This window comes from Lolium rigidum, chromosome 1, assembly GCF_022539505.1.
Source record: "Lolium rigidum isolate FL_2022 chromosome 1, APGP_CSIRO_Lrig_0.1, whole genome shotgun sequence".
Lineage (NCBI taxonomy): Eukaryota > Viridiplantae > Streptophyta > Magnoliopsida > Poales > Poaceae > Lolium > Lolium rigidum.
In genome coordinates, this window is record NC_061508.1 from 45,661,857 (window position 1) to 45,677,457 (window position 15,601).

At 45.3% G+C, this 15,601-nt stretch overlaps 1 protein-coding gene across 1 annotated transcript; it reads left to right on the forward strand.

Moving 5' to 3' along the window:
• Positions 1-418: 418 nt before the first annotated feature.
• Positions 419-11,965, forward strand: LOC124685279 (protein CELLULOSE SYNTHASE INTERACTIVE 1). The gene is made up of 8 exons (XM_047219613.1): positions 419-595; positions 993-1,117; positions 2,725-2,792; positions 3,837-6,885; positions 7,463-10,001; positions 10,150-10,604; positions 11,360-11,476; positions 11,580-11,965. Exons 2-8 carry the CDS (start codon positions 1,052-1,054, stop codon positions 11,718-11,720), a joined length of 6,435 nt encoding a protein of 2,144 aa, XP_047075569.1. The 5' UTR covers positions 419-595; positions 993-1,051; the 3' UTR covers positions 11,721-11,965.
• Positions 11,966-15,601: the final 3,636 nt, after the last annotated feature.

The window sequence follows — 15,601 nt, forward strand, 5'->3', positions numbered from 1 at the left end:
TGAAGCTCAAGTATCTAATGAGCTTTTATTCTCCTTGAGGCCAGATTTTCGTAGGTTCTTGATATATATAAAGCGAAAGTTGTCTCATGAGATGTGGATCAAGCTTAAGGAAATGTTTGGTCGATCCATTTCTCATTTGATCGGTGGTGTCTCCGAGGAGCTCTCTTTCCCTTCACATCATGAAGAGCTCCAAGTTGCTTCCACCTCCGGCTGTGATGAGTTCTCATCTTCATCCACTTCTTGGATGTGCAGAAAAAAATAATCCATGTCTACAAATAGTAAACATACGGAGGGTGATGGCGCAAAAGCGCCAGTACAAAGTTCCAAATCAAGTTGCTCCCCACTGCCACTGTCGGCGGTCGTTGGGAAGCTCACTCTCTATATAAATTCCAGCCCCTTTTTAGCCCCCGATAATTAGCGCTAATTCCGCGCCAGGGGCAGCAGGCAAGGGAAGAAGAAAAACGAGAGCGTAACAGACGCCTCGCATGCGTATCGGCAGCGCCTCCCTCCCCACTGGATCTGCAGTGGCCGCGTAGCAGGAGGGGGACGAGTTCCAGAGATTCTTCGCAAAATCTCAGCGCCGATTCCATGTCAGGTTTGGTTCTGCCTTCCTCCGCGACGATTCTTTGGTTTTTCACCGTGTTGGTTTTGTCGGAGTTGGTTGGGGACGGCGCTAGTGTGTTTGCTTCAGTCGAGCTCGGAGAAGAGTGCGTGATCTCGTTGGTCGCGTGGGGAATTCGCGGGATAATCAGCGTCGAATGCAGCGGTTTCACGGGGGAGCTGGTTTAGGAAATGGGGGAGTGTGCGTGATCCGCCTGGCGGCAGTAGCTAAATCATCCACCGGTGGCTAGATCTGGGGTCGCGCATCGGTAGCTAGCCATGTCCGACGCAGAATCTGGGCTTACTTCTGCCCGGAGCACCACAGTCCTCTTCACTGGATTGGCCATCCGTTGGATCTGACGCGGCTGTATTTTGCTTTCTGTCGGTTTCAGGTTGAGTGCTCGGACATTCTGATCTGCTCAGGGCGAGGGGTTTACATACAACTAAGAAGATGGCGGCGGCATTGACGTGGAGGTTCAATGGGACGAATGGCGGCAGCCACGGCGGCGCAGATCTGGTAGGTGCCCTCTTCTTGGATGCTGTGCTTCTGAGCTAGTGACAGACTGTGGCTGGCAGCCTGTCGCTTTCCGGGCTTGTTTGGTTCCCAGCCACACTTTGCCAAGCCAAAGTTTGGCAATTTGGCATGTGTTTGCTTCTTGCCACACTTTAGAGCTGCCATACTTCACTATTCATATGGCCCACTTGTCATAGAGTGAATTTTTTGCCAACTTTTGCCACACTTTGTGGCTTCCAAAATCCTAGCCACACTTTTGTGGCTGCCATACTTGCCAAAATTAGGCTTGGTAAAGTGTGGCTGGGAACCAAACAGGTCCTCCGGGTCTTTCTTCAGTTGTAATCTTGCTACTGTGCTTTTTTAAAAGGAATTACCTGGGTCTGTATTGGGTTTGTATGTGGACATTAAATTAGTTAAACCAATGGTTAGATACAGTAGTTGGATACTCTTTGAAAGTGAGATCAGTACTCGGTCTACTTGGTACAGGTCCTCCCTCCCTATTGGTCGAATCGTAAACGTTAGAGTTCTAATTGACTTGTAGTCTTACAAGCCTTTCAACTAGCTCTACCAACTTTTTGTGTGGACAATTGTTTTCAATATCCGTATCTTGAGATCGAGGAGGTAGGAAGCTGTTACTTGGGTTGTACTCTTGGCATTGACACTAGCATTCTTCTGGTCATGGCCATATATGTTCACACAAGTGATGCTCAAAAATGGGCTGAATGTATTGTGTTACTGCTTACATTTATCGTCATAGGAAAACTTTGCTGTGATGTATGCATGTAGAAAATTTGGATTAAACAAATTCGTGTAGAAAAGAACTGGTTGAATGACTGGATTTTTATTACTTCATTCTTTGCATGGTCGTGATGTATTGAAATCTCAGGTTCATTTTTGTAATGGCCTATGTTTGATTTGACAATACAATGTTTTTTCATTGCCGCAATTTCCTGTACCTTTTTCTTGTCCCATCTTACCTTTTCACGTATAACAAAGTCATGTCAGGTAAGTAATTTGACAAACTATAATCTAGATAATCATTTTAGAACTTCGAAAGTAAATGGAGTCGTGCCATAAAAAAGTTCTGCTATGGTTTCATGTAATCAGAGGGAGTCCTGATAAGTGCTTGTTATGATACATAATGGTGTTGTGATCACTACATATTTTTACAATGGTTTCATAGGCATATTTGTTTGTCATACTATCTATACTTCTTTTTGAACTGTCCGTAACCATGTGAGTTTCGTCAACAAGATACATATTCTTGAGACTTCTGTGCGTGAAGATAACTGTCATTTCTTACACATCGAGGATGACATTGTTTTCTATCTTTCTTTGACTTTGAAAAGAAAACATGGGATTTATCTGACATCATGATCATCGTTTTGAGCATGCGACCTATGTTTTGAAATCTTTGTGCCCACTGTTGTGATTTGGTGCACGGTTAAGTATTATGATGGCTATAGATGTTTGAATGCAGTGCTTCATTTAAATCTAGTACTTATGGTGTTCAATGCTTTGTGGAATGAAATGCTACCAGTTCATGCAATGTTTAAAAAATTGCATGTTGGCATCTTTAATGCTAATCACTCCTGCTTGACTATTAACAGGAAAGGCACGGGGACAAAGTTCAAGATTCTGAGCCGCCAACTCCTGTCTCAGTCATGAGAATGGGAAAGTAAGTTGTTATTCTACTTCGTTGTTTGTACTTTGTACTGCTAAATACTAGCATGATAATGATTGATGGAATGTGAATTTACAGCAACAGAAGTTCCACTATTCCTTCCTCATCTTTTTTGTTCGTCTCTCTTTCGTAACTTTGAAGATATATGTCTGTTGCATTCCTGGATTTTTCTTCCATAACATCATTTAGTACAACAACTGTGAAGTATTCAAAAGATGATCTAGGAATTGCTGTTAATTGGGCAAACAAAACCTCAACCAAAATTTTATTGGGCAAGCAAAACTTCAACCAAATTTTTGGCTAGCCAAATCGTCAGTAGGACAACCTTGGGAAAATTGAAACACACCCTAGGTATTAAAGCATGGAGCAGAGAGGCAAGTGCAACCTTACAATTGTAGTAATGCAAACTGAGCAGTACTAATAAGGGCCAGGTTGATAATACTCCAAGTAAATATGTTCTAGCATATTAACATATCACCTACTGGAGATTACTTGTTTCCAAATATTCTTGGAAATATGAAGTACACCTTAGTTAAGCTATCTTCTACTACCTCCGACCCAAAATATAACTCCTTTTAGCACTTTTACCAACCAAGCACTTGTAAATTTGACCATCTATAAGAAAACAATTATTAGCATTCAAAACGTCAAAATCTTGTCCCTAGATATCATGAAATATACTTTTACAGTGTATAATTACTTTTATGCGAGGCAACCTGTTTATACGGAAGTTGGTCAAAGTACCACCTTGAAAATAACTTATATTTTGTTTTTTCTGGTTAGTTAGGCTTCTGTGTCTTTTTCATAGCCTTTTCGCTTTTGTTCTTTTTGCCCTTTGCCCTGTGGGTTTGTACTTCATATCTTCTTGATGCTTGTTCGAGATTTTATTTCTGGAAGACTGTCAATGTCCTAAAAGACTTATATTTTGGATTGGAGGCAGTATCATAGTTGTGAACTTCCGATAAACTAATATGCTCATCTAAGTTGTATTACATTGAAATTACGAACGGTAACTAATATTATTACTGGTAATTGCAGGAACCGAGTCAATATGGAGGATGAGGAGACACTTTCAAGTGTTGCTCAATGTATCGAGCAGTTGCGGCAGAGCTCTTCGTCCTCTCAAGAAAAAGAAAGCTCATTGAAGCAGTTACTGGACCTTGTTCAAACGCGTGATACTGCATTTGGAGCTGTTGTATCACATTCACAGGCTGTTCCTACACTTGTTTCTCTCCTCAGGTCTGGCTCATCTGGAGTTAAGATGCTGTCTGCTACTGTTCTGGGGTCTCTTTGCAAGGAAGAGGAGCTAAGGGTGAAGGTTCTGCTTGGTGGTTGCATCCCTCCATTGCTTGCTCTTCTCAGGTCGAAGTCAGCTGAAAGTCAGACTGCAGCTGCCAAAACTATATATGCAGTTTCTCAAGGTGGGATAAGGGATCATGTTGGATCAAAGATATTTTCAACGGAAAATGTTGTTCCAGTACTGTGGGAGCAACTCAAAGTTAGCCTCAAGAATGAGAGTTTGGTGGATGGCCTGCTAACTGGAGCACTGAAGAACTTGTCAAAAAACACAGAGAAGTTTTGGTCAGCAACCGTGCAATGTGGTGGAGTTGATATACTTATAAAGCTGGTTGGTTCTGGACAGACAAAGACTCTAGCAAATGTGTGCAATCTTCTTGGGGCTTTGATGATGGAAGACTCATCAGTTTGTTCGAAAGTTTTATCAGGAGAAACGACAAAACAGCTCCTAAAGTTACTTGGTCCTGGCAATGAAACTTCAATTAGAGCAGAAGCTGCTGGTGCTCTCAAATCCCTTTCTGCACAGAGTAAAGAAGCTCGTCGTGAGATAGCTAGTTCTAATGGGATTCCTGCTCTTATAAATGCTACTATTGCTCCATCAAAAGAGTTCATGCAAGGAGAATCTGCCCAAGCACTGCAAGAAAATGCAATGTGTGCATTAGCAAATATTTCCGGTGGTTTATCTTATGTAATCTCAAGCCTTGGTGAAAGTCTTGAATCATGCTCTTCCCCTGCACAAATTGCTGACACTCTTGGTGCATTAGCCTCAGCATTAATGATATATGACACAAATGCAGAATCAATCAGTGCTTCAGACCCGCTAGTCATTGAGAAGACACTGATGAAACAGTTTAAGCCCAAGGCACCCTTCCTTGTACAGGAGCGTGTAATTGAAGCTTTAGCCAGTTTGTACAGCAACACAGTTCTCTGCAAGACACTTGCAGATTCTGATGCAAAACGCTTGCTTGTTGGTTTGATAACCATGGCAGGTACTGAGGTGCAAGATGACCTAATGACATCACTTTTTGCTCTCTGCAAGAAGGATTGTGATTTATGGCAAGCTCTGCAAGGCCGTGAGGGTGTTCAGCTGTTGATTTCTTTACTTGGTCTATCCTCAGAACAGCAGCAGGAATGTGCCGTTGCTCTGCTCGCCCTTCTGTCAAAGGAGAATGATGAGTGCAAATGGGCTATCACTGCTGCTGGTGGCATACCTCCTCTTGTTCAAATATTAGAAACTGGTTCTCCCAAAGCTAAAGAAGATTCAGCAACCATCATTGGTAATTTGTGCAATCACAGTGAAGACATACGAGCATGTGTCGAAAGTGCCGATGCAGTTCCTGCTTTACTATGGCTTCTCAAGAACGGAAGTGACAATGGAAAGGAAATAGCATCCAAAACACTGAATCATCTCATCCACAAGTCAGATACTGGGACTATTAGTCAGTTATCTGCTCTGTTGACAAGTGAACAGCCTGAATCAAAAGTTTATGTTCTTGATGCTTTGAAAAGCTTGCTTTCTGTTGCACCACTGAATGATATTCTGCATGAAGGAAGTGCTGCAAATGATGCAGTTGAGACAATGATCAAAATTTTAAGCTCCCCTAAAGAAGAAACTCAGGCTAACTCAGCATCTGCTCTTGCTGGTCTATTCCATTGCCGCAAAGATTTGCGAGAAACACACATTGCATTGAAGACACTTATGTCAGTCATGAAACTGATTGACACACAGTCTGACAGAATACTAATGGAGGCCTCATGTTGCCTTGCTGCCATTTTTCTGTCAGTCAAACAAAATAAGGAGGTTGCTGCAGTTGGACGGGATGCATTAGCTCCACTAGTGTCACTTGCAAGTTCTACAGTCCTTGAAGTAGCAGAGCAAGCAACCCGAGCTTTGGCAAACCTTTTTCTTGATCGTGAATTGGCAGCTCAAGTATCTTTTGAAGAAATTATGTTCCCTTTAACACGTGTTCTTAAGGAGGGATCTATTGACGGAAGAATTCATGGAGCAGCAGCAATAGCTCGCCTTTTGCTGTGCCGACCCGTTAACCAGCTTATCTCAGATACTGTAAACCGCTCTGGTGCTGTCCTTGCTCTAGCTGGTCTCTTGGAAGCTGCGAATGGTGATGTTTCCGCGACATCAGAAGTTCTCGATGCACTGGTGCTTTTATCAAGATCAAAGGTGTCAAGTGGGCGTACCAAGGCTCCCTGGGCAGCTCTTGCAGAAAATCCCCACACCATACTTCCCATTGTTTCTTGTGTAGCTGATGCAGTGCCCTCCTTGCAAGATAAAGCCATAGAAGTACTGTCAAGGCTCTGTTTTGACCAACATGATGTTGTGGGTGGTTTGGTTTCTGAAATCCCAGGCTGCATATCAGCAGTGGCACGCCGAATCATTGGTTCCAACATTCTGAAGGTTAAAGTTGGTGGATGTGCTCTTCTTGCTTGTGCAGCAAAAGAGCATTGTCAGAAGCAGATAGAGATCCTATGTGATTCAAGCCTGTACATTCAGCTAATCCATTCTCTAGTTGGTATGATCAATACAACAAACTTACCTTCTGAAAATGGGGATGGTGAAAGCATAGCAGACATTAAGATTTCCAGATGCTCTAAAGAAAATAACAACGATGCTGAATTGGCGTGCCCCACTGCTGTAATCTCGGGTAACATGATTCCACTCTGGCTACTTGCTGTCTTTACTCGCCATGACAACAAAACAAGAGCAGAAATTCTAGAAGCTGGAGGGGTTGAAATGCTCAACGAGAAGATTTCTCAAAATGCATTCTTATATGTGGTATGTGAATGCTAGTTATTGGATTTTTCATTTTTCTTTGTATGCGTGCTAATTTCTGTTTGAATGTTAGTATCTCTTACACACTTGCAATTATCATCTAACTTCCATTAATCTGCATGATATATTCTGTTTATTATTTTTTGAAACTAGTCTAATAGTTCTGGAGACCATGATATATCTTACTTTTGCACTGCCCTCAAATTCTTATGGGATAGAAGACCTATTTTGGTATTCATAAAGAAAGATACTGTATTTCCTTCGATGTCTCACATACTTTAAAATTCAGCAAGATTGTAGGATTTTTGGCTGGATAACATGACAGCATTATGAAAGTTTTCATGGTATTATTGCTTGTCTGTTAATAATTTGGCATTATTTTGGGCTGCAGCTGACCAGTTCGTTTCCCTAAATTCTTCCTTTTGATGAGGAAAGATCCACTGTGCAAATATCTACTTGAACTCAGATTTGCTATTTTCTTATGTATCCATAAAGCATTGTCTTGATTCTTACAGCTATTCTAGTTTTTAATATCTTTTCAACTGGGACTGCTTATAATGTATGTTCATGCTTTTATCAGGGTGAAGAAGATAGTACCGCATGGGTCTGTGCGTTACTTCTTGCATTGCTATTTCAAGAAAGAGAGATGAACCGGTCTAATTCAGCGTTGCATTCAATTCCTGTGCTCTCAAACTTGTTAAGGTCTGATGAGCCAGCATACAGGTACTTTGCCGCACAAGCTTTGGCAAGTCTGGTGAGCAATGGTAGCAGAGGAACACTTCTGGCTGTTGCTAATTCTGGGGCTGCCACTGGACTTATATCTTTGCTTGGATGTGCGGATGTTGATATAGCTGATCTTGTGGAGTTATCAGAGGAATTCATGTTGGTGCATAATCCTGATGAAGTTACGCTGGAGAAGCTATTCAGAGTTGATGATATCAGGGTTGGTTCAACTTCCAGAAAATCAATTCCTCTTCTTGTTGATCTACTTAAACCCATTCCAGAAAGACCTGGTGCTCCTTTCTTGGCATTGGGTCTTCTGACACAGTTGGCTGTTGATTGTGCCCCAAACATGCTCCTAATGGCTGAAGTTGGAATCCTAGAAGCACTTACCAAATACCTATCACTTAGTCCACAAGACACAACAGAAGAAGCTACAACTGAGTTGTTGGGCATTCTTTTTAGTATTGCAGAAATAAGGCAACATGAATCAGCACTTGGTGCTGTAAACCAGCTTGTGGCAGTCCTTCGTCTAGGAGGAAGAAATTCACGCTACAGTTCTGCAAAGGCATTAGAAAGCTTGTTTTGTGCTGACCATGTCAGGAACAGTGAGTCAGCTCGACAAGCTATTCAGCCGCTTGTAGAAGTGTTGAGTACTGGCATGGAGAGGGAGCAGCATGCAGCTATATCAGCACTTATTAGGTTGCTTTGTGACAACCCGTCAAGAGCACTTGCAGTTGCTGATGTTGAGATGAACGCAGTGGAGGTCCTGTGCCGGATTCTGTCCTCAGACTGTTCAGCTGAGTTGAAAGGTGATGCTGCTGAACTGTGCGGTGTCCTGTTTGCAAATACAAGGATACGTTCTACAATGGCTGCAGCCCGTTGTGTGGAACCTTTGGTCAGTTTACTGGTTAGTGAAGCTAACCCGGCCCAGCTTTCTGTAGTTCGTGCACTGGATAAGCTTCTGGATGATGAGCAACTCGCCGAATTAGTGGCAGCGCATGGGGCAGTCATTCCCCTTGTTGGGCTTTTGTTTGGAAAAAATTTCATGCTTCATGAGGCAGTTGCCAGAGCTTTGGTAAAGATTGGAAAGGATAGGCCGGCTTGCAAATTGGAAATGGTTAAGGCTGGTGTAATTGAGAGCATTCTTGATATTCTTCATGATGCTCCAGATTTTCTTTGCGTTGCATTGGCAGAAATGCTTCGGATTTTGACAAACAATGCTAGCATAGCAAAGGGTCCATCTGCAGCCAAAGTAGTACAGCCTCTCTTCTCTCTGCTATCTAAGGCAGACACTGGTCCAGAGGGGCAGTATAGCACTTTGCAGGTTCTTGTCAATGTTTTGGAGCATCCTGAATGCCGTGCTGATTATAACTTGACACCCCGCCAAACAATTGAGCCAGTCATTACTTTACTGAATTCATCTCCACCAGCTGTGCAACAATTAGCAGCGGAGCTTCTATCTCATCTTCTCCTGGAAGAACACCTCCAGAAGGATACAGTAGCAGAGCAATCCATCACTCCTCTTATTCAAATTCTCTCATCGGGTTTGCCAAATCTACAGCAGAGAGCTATAAAAGCTCTTGCTAACCTTGCATTAGCCTGGCCAAATACAATTGCAAAGGAGGGTGGTGTGTTTGAGTTGTCCAAGGTGTTGTTGCAAACTGATCCACCTTTGCCTCATGTTGTATGGGAATCTGCAGCAGCTGTCCTGTCTAGCATTTTGCAGTACAGTACTGAGTTTTTCCTTGAGGTTCCAGTTGCGGTTCTAGTGCAATTGCTTAGATCAGGGACTGAAAGTACCGTTGTGGGTGCACTAAATGCTCTGCTTGTATTGGAGAGTGATGATTCAACAAGTGCAGAAGCAATGGCTGAAAGTGGTGCCGTAGAAGCTCTGCTGGATCTCTTGAGGAGTCATCAGTGTGAGGAAGCTGCTGCCAGACTCATTGAGGCACTGCTGAACAATATAAGAATAAGGGAGGCCAAGGCTGCTAAAAATGCTATTGCACCTTTGTCCATGTACCTTCTGGATCCACAAACACAGTCTCAACAGGGAAGGTTGCTTGCTGCTCTTGCTCTTGGAGATCTTTTCCAGAATGAAGGTCTTGCTCGTTCGACGGATGCCGTTGCAGCATGCCGTGCTCTGGTCAATCTTCTTGAAGACCAGCCAACTGAAGAGATGAAAGTGGTGGCCATTTGTGCCTTGCAGAATCTAGTCATGTATAGCCGAGCAAATAAAAGAGCGGTTGCAGAATCTGGTGGCGTCCAGGTCTTGCTGGACCTTATCAGCTCAAGCAATCCTGACACGTCTGTTCAGGCAGCAATGTTTGTCAAACTTCTGTTCAATAATCACACTATCCAAGAATACGCCACAAGTGAAACAGTCAGAGTTATAACTGGTAAAACAATTAGCCTTTCTTTGTGCTTCGCTACCTGTTTTATTGTTTTTCTACCCAAGATATTTTAGTGCTTTTCTACCGAAAAATGTGGCTTATTTTTTTACCTGGCGTTCACTTTGTGTACCTGATAATGGTTTTCTGCATGCAGCTTCAATCGAGAAGGATATATGGGCATCTGGGAGTGCTAACGAGGAGTATCTTAAAGCGCTTAATGCTCTACTTAGCAACTTCCCTCGCTTGAGAGTCACTGAGCCTGCTACAATATGCATTCCGCATCTTGTAACATCCCTTAAAACTGGTTCTGAAGCAACCCAAGAAGCAGCACTGGATTCACTTTATCTGCTCAGGCAAGCGTGGACTGCTTGCCCAGCTGAAGTATTTAAAGCTCAATCAGTTGCTGCATCAGAGGCAATTCCTCTACTTCAGTACTTGATACAGTCTGGCCCACCACGGTTTCAAGAAAAGGCAGAGCTTCTACTTCAGTGCTTGCCTGGGACACTTACAGTTACTATAAAGCGTGGCAACAATCTGAAACAGTCTGTGGGAAATGCTAGTGCATTCTGCAAGCTTACTCTTGGAAATAATCCTGCAAGGCTGACAAAGGTATGTATGTTTGTGCTTCTCATTTCAGAGATATAGGTCCATATCTCAATTTACTACTCCCACGCCCACAAGAAAAAAACATGCTATGTCTGCATTTTTAATGTTGTATATTTTCTTAATTATTAGTTTTTATGAGTACTTATATGCTTTAGTATTAGCCAAGATAGTTCGACAGTTCATATCAAGCTTGGACATTGGTTTATGGGCTAATTATAGTCTTATGGATCCTACTACTTCTCTAGTTATCACACCTCCACAAGTATTTATTTAAGCCTATGATGTTTCAAAGAGGTATTTCTTGGTAAAGCTTCTGTAGTTAGTTCAAATCAGAACTAAGTACTTAAACTTACCAAGGAACACCCCTCCTCCAAACATGGCATAGGGTTTGAGGCCTATCAGGGGTTTGCTAGTAGTGTGGTACAGTGACGCTGATGTAAAGCGGACTCTACTTTAGCCTAGCAACAGTAGACTGCAGGGTCTGTATTTTTTTTGCAACTGTGGGCAATATAACATTCAAATACATTGCATCAATCTCCAACATTAGTAGCCTGAGCATTATAAATTTCGGAATTCCTAATCATAGTGGCTTTTCATTTGGTGCTTAACTTGAAGCATAAGAATTAGCTAGTTTATTTCCTTACTGACAATAACTGATGGCGATGATGTAGCTATATTTGACTTTTTTCCTGTTTGTACTCATGCGTACATTGTAACAAAGTTAATTCGCATAACTGACATTGAATACTAATGCACAGATTGTCTCAACTGGCGAGTCACCCGAATGGGACGAAGCCTTTGCATGGGCGTTTGACAGCCCTCCCAAAGGCCAGAAGCTTCACATCTCTTGCAAAAACAACAGCAAATTCGGAAAGGTACTGAAATGGGACACATGCCTTATATTTACTGCTCCATATTCTTTGCTCTTTTGTGCCATTGTACTTGCATTCTCAAGCGCTCCAATCGTTTTGTTTGCAGAAATCATTTGGTAAGGTGACAATCCAGATCGACCGGGTTGTCATGCTGGGGTCGGTTGCCGGAGAGTACACCTTGCTACCGGAGAGCAAAAGCGGTGCAAATAGGAACCTGGAAATCGAATTCCAGTGGTCAAACAAATGATGACAGTATCTACAGAATTAGTTGCCCTCTGTAAGTTTAAAATATATAAAGTGAAGAGTTGGTTACATGTTTCATGCTCTGCTAAATCTTATATTTTTTGTGCATCTGTGTAAATAGTCGGCAGAGGAAGTCCTTGTTTTGTTGTACCTTTTTGTGCGATGTAAACAGATGAGATCAGATTTTTTCTGTATACTGATTGTAATGGACCGATTCATTATTTTTTACACGGGAGTTTTCTTAGTGAAGTGGGTGTCTGGTTGGGGGAATCAACCAAGTGGAACAGAAAGGATTGGTTCAAATTTTTTTTTTGTCACCCCAGTATGTCTGTGGACTGAACTGATAAATGTCAGTGGGCGAAACCTCTTTCTTAAGCGTTCAAAAGTTGTACGTTTGGTTCTACTTCTAGTTCAGCTCATAACCAAAAAGCTCCCCAATCTCCCGGGTCGCTCTCGCGCGAGCAGCTCCGGAGAGCCCCAAAACCTAACAAAAAAGCCCCCGAATCTCCTCCTCCCGGCTGCCGCCGGCGCTGGTGGTGGCTGCGCCCGGCCATCGAAGGCGGTGGGCAGGGTCGGCGCGCCCCGGTGGGTTCCCTGGCTTGGAGGGAGACGCCACCAGGCTGCGAGGTGGTGGCGAAGAGCGGATGGCGGCACGGTTCTGGAGGTCATCGCCGATGCATCGCGGTCCCCGCGGACGAGCGGCGGTCTTCGACTTGGCAGGCAGCAAGGAGAGGAGAGGGAGGATGCGGCGGAGCGGCCGGGTGGCGGCGCGGCTAGATGCCATCTTGGGGATGGTGAGGCGGGAGGATGCGTGGCCTGGGCGGAGTGCCCGGGTGCATCGGCCGCCGTCCCTGTGCTGGGGTCGAGCAGCGGGGCTCCCCGGTGGTTGCGTCGTGGTGCGGCGGGGCAGCTGGGAGGCGGAGGCGCAAGACCCCATCTTGGGGGCGACGGCGCGGAGGACGCCTTGCCAGGGCGGAGTTCCCTGGTGCGTAGATCGTCCGCCCCGGCGTTGGGACGTGCTGCGAGGCCTCTCGGTAGTGCCAGCATGGGAGCTGGTGGTTGGGGCGGGCTCGATCTGCGCTTTCTCGGGCCAGATCTGAGTTTTTTTGGGCCTGGTCATCTGCTGGCTGTGCCTGGAGCGGGTGTGCCGGAGACGGCCTGGCTTTCGCCGGAGGTGGTGGGGAGTTGCTGCGCTGTTTTCGTCAAGGCTGAAGCTGGTGGCTTCGGCCGTCGTGCTGGAGACCACGACTTTTTGCGACCATGATATTGTGGAGCTGCGGTGGCGACGGTGTGTCTCTCCATGGACAGGGTTGCCCCAAACCTCGGAGGCTCGGAGTTGTGCGACGATGCGGACGAAGGTCTTGCCCAACTCGTTGGGCCGGCGGCAACGACGCCCGCGGGTGTCGTGCCCCTCTTTAGAGGCATCGCCGAGGCATGTCGGTGTCTCTCGTGTTCTCGCCTGGTTTGGTTGCTGTGTCTAGGCGAAAGCCTAGATCCTTTGGATCGACGCGATGGCAGCGTCCTCGACGCCGTTCCTCTGTTGGGAGCTTTGCGTTTCGAGACACGGCTTGGAGGTCCTGGTGCATTCCTCCGGTGTTCGCCGCTATCCGAGGCTGGCTGCAAGGGCGCAATGCACGCCATTGCTGGCATCCCCAAGATGATGTTTTCTTTGGGTTCTCCAAGTTCCGCCATCTTCCCCTTTCTTGGCGCGTTGACAAAGAGGGCCTTTTGGAGCTGTTGCGCTTCGGAGGTGTCTAGCGTCGGTGGAGACGCGGCTTTGTGTGTTTTAGCTTAGGGTAGGGTTCTTCGTGTTGTTGTTGTTTTGTCGGTGGTGACTGTCTTCGGACTAGCCGATGTGGTGTATGTGCTACTTGTGGTAGCGTGTTCTTGTACTCAAACCTATGTTTTGTATAAAGATATGGTACGTCTTTGACGTACTTTCGAAAAAAATAGTTGTACATTTTGATGCATTGGTAGAAGGATAACGGAATACTGGGAGTGAGCGCGTTGCGACTCTTTTACTATAATATAAATACATGTAAAATAATACATAAAATCCAAATAAAATGAAGTGCAATAATTTATACAATCCAAATAAAATAGAGACTGAGACGGCGGCTCCTTTGATCGCCCACAGCCACAAGTGCTTCCTACCAGCCGGTGATAAACAATTTCGTCATGGACTTTTTTTGCATGGAGAGAAAATTAGCAAACTTCGCAGACAGCTGGTGATCGACAATGGCAAGAGGACCTTGGTGATCATATAGATGATCATCCTTTGCAGTCAGATCTCTACGTTCACTTTCGACGGTTATGTTGTAATGATCACACCAGCATGCATAATCTCCAGTTTGAGACTACGTGACAGGAGGGTATCAGGACAATCGCCAAAGATATTGGAGCACCCCTAAATACCCTCTCGACATCCTTTCTGCAAAACTCGTGCCGCGAAGCAAAGTGAGATTTTTTTTTGTTGATCTTGAAGCTTGGAGATTGTCTTCACAAATGTTGACCAGCTGAGACATATATGACATCGACTAGGCAATACCCTTTGGTATGTTGATGGTCGCTGATATCATAGTTGCACTTTGGAGCATGAGCAGACCTTTGGCTATTCTCGCAAAAACCGGTGAGAGTTGCCGCATGTTGATGTCATTGTGAGACCCCGCCATGCCAATGAAAGCGTGACAAATTCAGAGATCCTAATTAGTCACAGCTTCAAGCACCACACTGCAATATACATGATACCCTTTGCACAAACCATACCAAGAAAATGATCAGTTCATCCATAAATAACGCATGCAGTTGATGCTTCGAAGTGTCCCTGCAAATCCCCTTTGTGCGTTTTGTGTCATGATACAATTTACTTATGTTTCATTGGGTCCTCTCAGATAGTCAGGTGCACCCACTGTGACCACCCACTGCCCTGCAAAATCTATGACTCAACCATGCAAAGGTAGTCATATGAATTGGAGCGATTGTCCAACTTGGCCGCTTGCAATTGTAGAAGACGGGCAAGGATGGTCAAATGCTCTTCTTCATCTCTTCAAGAGAAGCATGCATAATCTCACCATCGCTATCCATAGCCTATGGACGAAACAACAGATAAATGAATCGACTCGTCGGCGGGAGCAACAAGATCTAGCAAAGAAGCCTAACTAGGCAAAGCACCGAGCACCTTTCATGCACACTACAGTGTGAGGTTGCCACACATCGCGAGGTGCGGCGAGGACGATAGCCGAGGCGGTAGGGCAGAGGCTAGGGTCGGTGTAGGCGGTGCTGAACTATCCTTGTCGAGAGGGGTGATGGCAGCGGCGGCTCCGGCGGTGCCAAATTGGCGGGGGTGAGAGAGGTCAGGTGGGCGAGAGGCAATGTGGCAGAGGGGCAAATGCAGCCGGGTCGCTAACTGGTGGGACCCTCTTGTCGGTATCCAACATCGGCTTCTTTCTGGCTCCCATGGCCACACGTGCAGGGCGGGGTTGACCTAGAGACGTCGGACATTTTTTCACACCACGCTAGATCCAAATAACGTTTAAGGACTACGAGTAGGCGTTTTTTTTGTCAGAAGCCCCCAAGGGTTTTGGGAAGGCCTTTAGGGGATGCGAATGGATACGCTCTAAGAGCATCTCCAGCCGCGTCCCCCAAAGCGCCCCCAAAGGGATTTGGGGCGTGCCGGACAAATTTCATTCCCAGCCACGCGCCCCAAAGACTCTTTCCATCCGGCGCGGCCCAATACGGTGTCCGGCGCCCCGAGCCCGTCCCCGGTCCACAGGAGATGCTCCGGGCACACCGGACACAGCGAGAAGCGAGGCGAGGAGTGGTGGGACCGACACGTCAGTAACTCACGAACGGACGCTCAACCGCCGCCTACCTAGTGACGGTGCA

Coding starts and splice junctions, on each gene's coding strand:
- LOC124685279 (XM_047219613.1), top strand. CDS start 1,052: ATGGCGGCGGCATTGACGTGGAGGTTCAATGGGACGAATGGCGGCAGC. Junction 2,793..3,836: donor TCAGTCATGAGAATGGGAAA/GTAAGTTGTTAT, acceptor TGGTAATTGCAG/GAACCGAGTCAATATGGAGG. Junction 6,886..7,462: donor AAAATGCATTCTTATATGTG/GTATGTGAATGC, acceptor TGCTTTTATCAG/GGTGAAGAAGATAGTACCGC.